General features: G+C 43.9%; 1 protein-coding gene and 1 long non-coding RNA gene across 3 annotated transcripts in view; one reads left to right on the top strand and one right to left on the bottom strand.

Annotated features, from left to right (window-relative positions):
• Positions 1 to 3,440: 3,440 nt before the first annotated feature.
• The window catches only part of ARID5B (AT-rich interaction domain 5B), a 181,434-nt gene continuing 177,761 nt past the window's right edge, over positions 3,441 to 7,113 (top strand). The window contains exons 1-2 of one of the 2 annotated variants that reach the window (XM_008145469.3): positions 3,441 to 3,462; positions 3,910 to 4,164. In XM_008145469.3, the coding sequence (XP_008143691.2) occupies positions 3,442 to 3,462; positions 3,910 to 4,164 (276 nt within the window). In that variant the 5' untranslated portion in view covers position 3,441. Of the gene's footprint in view, positions 3,463 to 3,825; positions 4,165 to 7,113 lie in introns of those variants that run through there. The other variant, XM_054729047.1, reaches the window with a different exon arrangement.
• LOC114232921 (uncharacterized) lies at positions 4,740 to 5,674 on the bottom strand. Its single transcript, XR_003619035.2, has 2 exons — positions 5,477 to 5,674; positions 4,740 to 5,284 (listed from the first exon to the last, which is right to left on the bottom strand). It is a non-coding gene; the product is annotated as an uncharacterized LOC114232921 (long non-coding RNA).

The following is a 7,113-nucleotide window of genomic DNA, read 5'->3' as shown; positions in this document are numbered from 1 at the left end:
CCCCCCCAACTCCTCTTTTATACACAGTGAGTCCCAGCCTAAAGCTTTTTTAAATAGATAAATAGAGCAGTTGCTTTCATGATTATAACTGTCCTGAATGGATTGTCTTCTTACAACATTCAATCTGTTTATGAGTATTTACTTTACATTAGCCCAGGGACCCTGCACGGCAGGAGTTTGCCTCTATTCCCCTGGGTGTCCGTGTCTCAAGTCTTACATCTGCTCTGTGATTGATGGAGCCTTGAATCCACGTTATTACTCTCTCACAAGCAGAAATCAAACAGGCTATTAACTACATTACTTCAAAGAACTGTTTCAGTACAATCTCCTTATCTTAATTGAAAGTTTCTTTGTATGGATATTTGCTACACAGATAATTTACAGGTGCCTATCAAGCATCATACTAAAGGGGTAAAATAAAAGGTGGCTTTTTGGTGAGTTTTTTTTTTTTTTTTTTTTTTGTAAACACACACCATTGTGATCTATGATTTTAAAAGCCATTCACAGTATTGGACCCGAGGTTTGATTTATTACATTTTATTATGTTCATGGGGATGGTGGTGATGGTGCTGTAAAAAGAGAGGGGAGACACCCCTGTGATTCAATTTTGAAATTTACCATTCATCTGATTGCAAGACTGCAGATTTCAAACATATTCAGACCTAGATCCCTGCAATTGTTAACATCACAAAAACCTTATCGGGAGTTTTCGAGAAGAGAGATTACGCAGCATGCAGCCTAGTTCAGCGCCTACCTTGAGCAGACATAGAAACAGGGTTTCTAATTAGATAAAGTCCCTTACAGATGCTTAAAGACTTATAGCACCACAGACAGTAGAAGTTGCTTAGATGCTGTAAAGAGCTGTGTATTTTTTGAGAGATTTAATATACAATCGAGGGATACCCTCAGGCATTCTGTTGAGGTTTCCTGCACAAATGCTGCTGCATTGGTCATACAGGAAACTGACTCAGAGTCGATCTTATATATGATCTTGTCAAAATACTGCAACTCAAGTTTTTTAATATAGGATTACTTGAACTGAATATATGTATTTATGCTAACACGACAGACTAACTGAAGCCCTAGGCATCTCTCATGTATTTAAAAAATTATGTAAAATGCCCCTCAGTCAAGTCCATTCATATGTTAAAAAAATGAACAAAATGGGTTATTCTAATCAAATGTCTGCAGTATGCATCATAAAGTTAAAAAGAGAGAGAGAGCAGAGCGGAGAGCTGTAATTTCTCTTTATAACCCATGTTTATAAAATAGAAAGATCAGATGAAATTTCAAGGAAGATAATTAAAGAGTGATGTGCAAGTCATAATTTGGCTAATGGACAAGCTGGGAGACTGTGAATTGTTATATTGTCCTCCTTCATGATGCAGAGTTGTGATATTACTTTAAATTATTAAAATAGTTTTCGACATCTTTCAGAATACCGGCTGTTTGGCATGGGCTTTTATTACTTATTGTAATTGGAGGATCTGCCATTTTCTTTCGTTTATCTCTTTGTGTATAGGAACGAGATAGATCTTTGCCTTTTATTACTTCCCCATGTTCTGAATCAAAAATGTGGTTTAGATAATGTTAAGTGCCCTAATTCTTACTGCAGCGGACCCAGACATTATGAAAAGGCATAAAAATACACACAGAGGGTCTTTCCACCTCAAGTCAACTGAATATTTGTGCTCTGCCGGGTGCATTAACTTCAGCCATGTGAATATAATTTTCATTAAAGTAATCCTGTTTCAACTAGATGCTGTGACTAGAGGTGAAACGTTGCGAAAGCGTTAAAAATAGCTTACTAGTAATTTCAACATCCTGTAATTTTATCACAGATCAAGTTTCAACTGTCATACTATACAGACCTTATTCCCCATATAGTACATGTTTACTTTTTTAGCATGCCAGACCCACTTTGGGAAGATTGGTGCCGATATAATAAAATCATCGGGGGTGGGGGTGCTGGGAGGAGTGGGAGGAGAGCGGGGGAGAGGGTGGGGGAGCGCGGGGGAAGCCAGTACACCATTTTACATCAACACTGCGAAAATGCAATCTCGCCTGGCGGAGGACCGGCGGCTGGGTCGGAGCGAGCGAGGGCTTTGCAGCCTCTGCCTGTTCCTTGTTCTGTCGCTCTTAAGTTTCTCTGTGTTTGCATAATAGCCGTGCATGCAAACCTCGCAATTCTCCAGGGCTCCAGAACAATAAATATACACATTTAAAGCCTTTATTGTCTTACGGTTCATGCCCCCGGTTTTCAACAGCTTAATTTCTGGTGGTATTTAACTAGTTTGCAAATGGATTTTTTTTTTTTTTTTCAGTTTCAAACTATTATTGAGGAAGCTCCCCTCCCTCTTTGGCGGGGGAGGGAGTGGGGGTGGGGTAGGAGTCGGTATATTATTCCTGTAGCGCTGGGTTATATAAACACATTATCATTTGAGAGCGCCCTTGGCGTCCATCAGCATTGTAAACACGTACTAGTGTATATACTTCAAAATTAAAGAATGCACATGCAGAACCGGGAGCCTGAATTCATATTCCGAGCAGACTCGCTGCTCGCATTTATTGATTTATCATGCATCGTTTATTGTTCCAGTCCCTAAATGCAGTCTCTGTCCGTTCAATATTGTTTGCAAAATCCTGAGATGTGTGTGCATTGCTCACTTGTCTTTCTGGTCTTTTTATTTATTTATTTTATGCTGAGTTTTTTTTTTTTTTCGCGAAGCGAACAAATGCATTAATATTTATATGTTTATATAATCGATAACCCACTTTTCCCTTCCATGTAAATAGGCATCAAAAGATAATTTAACAGATTAGTTCTCGAAAACATGGCAGTGAGGAAGCGTAATTTAACTATCAAACAAATCTACATGTCTAATAACAGCAAATCTGCTAAGGAGCATTAGAAAGAGGAGCAGCGCCCCGGAATCTCTGCAGGAAATGTTCTTTATATTAGACATATACAAGCAGGTCCTGTCAGATGCACAGCGGAGCTCGTCAACTCTCGTCTCCTCCAAAAATCTCATCAGCCGACACCCATAGACAAGGGAGATTGGGAAGAGGGAGATCTCATCTTCACACAGTTTTGGGGTGGATTTTATTTTTACAGACCTTCCTATATGTTTTCTGCCTTGATCCATCCGCTTCCCGCCGAGATCGGACGGAGCCTTTCTCCCGGTTATGAATTTGATCAACCTACATTTGGAGGGAATCCTGCCCAGTTTTGACAGGAGCTTAAAATTGAGTCGTCAGAGAAATATTAGGACATATTTTCAATCATTTTGGTGCCGAAGGGGAGGCAAGAACTCAGTTTTATATTGAGACATTACGCCGGCTGAAGACAGAGAATGTTTTTCCCTGCCAGGACCTGATGCAATCCATTCAAGCCAACAAGTTTGGAGAGAATGTTGAGTTCAATCAATTCAGAACGTCGAGATGGAGCCCAACTCACTCCAGGTATTTCGCTCTCCTCCGCTCCTCCGATCCCGGCACCCCCCGGCACCCCCCAGCCCCCCAGCTCACCCACACCTCTACACCCACCCACACCCCCCACAAACTTTTCACCAAACTTTTACCCTCTGCATCCCCCCCAAAATCATTTTTATTGTTTAAAAAAACCCCTGCACTGATCATACATACATAATGTAATTTTACCGCCTCTGATGGAGAGGTAGGGAGAGGTGGCGGTGGGGGGGCCCCCCCGGAGGGTTTTTTTTTTTTTTTTAAGGGAAGCAGAAAATTTGTGGGCTCTATTATTTTTACACCCAGCTTTATATCTGATGGCTCTTCTGTATTAAGAGTGTGGATGTCTGTGTGTAAATGTGTCTGGAAATAGATGTTTGTGCTCTGATGGCTACATTATTTATTTGGTGCTTATTTTTTTTTTTTCCCTCCCCCCTGCAGTGGGTCGGCTCACCGTGTGGCTTGCACGGACCTTACATTTTCTACAAGGCTTTTCAATTCCACCTTGAAGGCAAACCAAGAATTTTGTCCCTTGGCGACTTTTTCTTTGTAAGATGTACGCCAAAGGATCCGATTTGCATAGCGGAGCTCCAGCTGTTGTGGGAAGAGAGGACCAGCCGGCAACTTTTATCCAGCTCTAAACTTTATTTCCTCCCAGAAGACACTCCCCAGGGCAGAAATAGCGACCATGGCGAGGTGGTAAACTTGTATCTCCCTCTCTCCTTTCTTTATCATTTCCCTCTCGTAATGCTTATTACAGGGCAAGCTTGGAAATACTGTATTCACTTCTGCAGGCGAGCAGGATCGGCTCCTTTTTTAAAGGGGTAGCGCCACTAGCTGGGGCTCGAGTATTTTGCCATTGTCAGAGTTTGGCTGTCAGCTTTACAAAGAGGATCCAACTGCTGATTTTAGTCAAGATCAGATAACTTGTTCGAGAAGGGTTTTGTTCAAGGATGTGTGTGTGTGTGTGTGTGTGTGTGTGTGTGTGTGTGTGTGTGTGTTCGTTCGCTTTCCTGCTACTGCCCCCTGAACATCACAAGCTTTTTTTTTTTTTTTTTTTTAATATATATATATTTTTTGGCCTTTTGAAAATGTACCTTCGCGTCTGGCTCGGTCGGGGCTGGGTGGATTTCTTTCGGTGGGTTTCGATATTGTTCACGTTTTTTTTTTTTTTCTTTTCTTTTCTTTTTTTTTTTTCTTTTTAAGTAAGTATTTGATATGTTTAAGAGGGCGGAAATTACGAAATGGAGGCAGAGTGAGATCAAAAGCTATTGAGTTGGCAAAGACGTGTTGAATAAAGTGATAAATGACAGGTACTGGAATAATACATTCAAATAACTTGCAGATCTGCCCGGGCGGATTTCAAAGCGGTCGTGTAACCGGCACAAACACGTTAAGCATTAACAACTATCTCTCGCCCCCACCCCCTCCCCCTCGGACAAGCCATTTGATGTTCCCGTTTCCAATTGCTCCCCGCCAAGTGCACGTCTTCCAGCGCCGTCTGTGGGGATGTGTGGGACGGGGACCGGGAAGGGCAGGGCCGGAGGGGTGTGTGCTCGCCCCCTGGCCCTGGGGGGCCCGGCGCCCTGGGTGCCCAGACGGCGCTCCCGGGGAGGGTGGGGAGGGCCGAGCCTCCCCGGCACGTTTCTGGGAGGCCGCGGGGGCGCTCGCCGCGCTCCCGGGAGGACGCCGAGGTGAGCCCGCTGTCACCGGGCGCCGGGGCGGTCGCCTCCCTTTGGCTCGGTCATTTTTTTCCCTTTCGGCCGCAGTTCTGCGAGCTCCCCTGGTCCGCTGACCGACCTCAGCGCCCTGGTACCTACCGGGGGGCGGGGGGGAACTGTTTTTGGGGCGAGTCTGTGCCCACGGTGCGGCGGGGAGGAAGGGCGCAGCGCCGCCTGGCAAGGCTTTGTGTCGCCCGAGCGAGAGCGAGCAGGGTGACCAAACTGAGACTTTTGAGGGCAGCCAGCGCTGTGCCAGGCTCTCGAGCTTTCGAGGGAGGGGTAAGGACCTTTTTGTTAAATGAATGGCTCCCCGCTCAACTCCGCCCGGAGCTCGGAGCTGCCTGCCCGTCCTTGCAGAATCCCGTGGTCTGATGGAGTGGATGGCACTTGGGGCATCGCCGGTCCACTCCCTCTCCCCGGGATCGAATTACCCATCGGTGGTCGTTGCCGGTTAATTACCGGAGTTCGTCCAAAAACGTTCGCCCTCCGAGATCGGCCTCTTCGGAAATAGGCCCCGCCCTCCTCCCAGAACACCTCCCCCTCTCCCCCCCCCCCCCCCCACCCCCCGCTCCCCGCCCTCCAGGGCCAGCTTAGGGTTTTAAATGTTCACGTTTCCCCACGTCTGCTTGCAGTTTTATAAAGGTGTTGTTTGCAAATGCTGTGAAAAATCCTGCAACCTACCAACAGGTTGAGCTCTTTCCCCCGCCCGAGGTCTAGCTCGACCCCCTCCCCCGACCCAACTTTCCTGCGCAGCTGTCTTCCTCCTCTTCCCCCCCCCCCTCCTGATTTCTTATTTGCTTTTCAAATTTATTACTTCAACATGGCCTGTGATCTGGAAAAGGGAAGGATTAAATATCCAGAAAAGAGCTGGTGCCTAATAGACTTCTGACTAAACCCAGAAGGAAATTATTCAGTGTTTTATGGGATATTTTGTGGTCACTTCTTTTTTTTTTTTTTGAATTGAAATTGGAAAAAATCTTAAAGACCCCACTTGGTCCGGTTTTAATTTCTGTTGGTGTAATTAAACAGTGAATTCTGATTTAAGAATAAAAGCCAATAATTTTAGCGGAAGGTTGCATCTGTTAGAACTGCTGATATTGAATAGATGTGTTTTTAAATACACGGTTTTAAAAAAAAATGGTTCATTATGGGAAAATGAAAGGGAACCATTGTAATGATCTGTGTATTTTGTTACTGCTATATAAGCCATACCTGAGAAAATTAATCTTGCCATTTAAAAGTAAACTCTAGGGGATTCAGGGAGGGAGATGGCTCTATTTATAATCCTCAGCTGCATATACATCGTCTAATATTATGCATGATTTGTTTTTTAATGCTAACATGGCTGGTAATTAGCTGTATGATTATACTTGTATATTTCATTAGGACTTTGGCTGATGTCATTGTGAATTATTCAGCCATATTAAAACAATTTTCAATTGAGATAATGACACGCCTCAAAATTATGCAAATGCAGGCTGCATTGTGCAAAATAATTATGACAAATGTAAAGCAGGTAGAAAGTTTCCCAATGCAGATCGGTTTTCCACCCGGGTGATGTCATTTTCCCCCTGGCCTAAGTTAGTCATTCATTAGCAGAACAGCAGCAGCCGTCTCCTCTGGAGGAGAGCCTACAGAAACCAGCACTTACTGCTGGCACCTAGAGGGGGCAACAGGGCCCTCTCATTAAGAAATTTGCTTTGTTTTCACTTACTCCATTAACTTGTTTATATACAGTGAAATGATTTTTATTATTGATTTTAAATAGTTTTGAATGATGCATTTGCCATTTACAACGTATAACTGAAAGAGAAAGGTTTCTTGGTGATGTGCACTGTTACGTGGAGAAAATGTTCAGCACATTTAATCAGCCAGTACAGTTTATTTTAAGTAACCAAATGGAGGTTAATAATTTCCTGATTGA

This window comes from Eptesicus fuscus, chromosome 17 (genome assembly GCF_027574615.1).
Source record: "Eptesicus fuscus isolate TK198812 chromosome 17, DD_ASM_mEF_20220401, whole genome shotgun sequence".
Classification (NCBI taxonomy): domain Eukaryota; kingdom Metazoa; phylum Chordata; class Mammalia; order Chiroptera; family Vespertilionidae; genus Eptesicus; species Eptesicus fuscus.
This window is presented reverse-complemented; position numbering and strand designations above follow the sequence as displayed.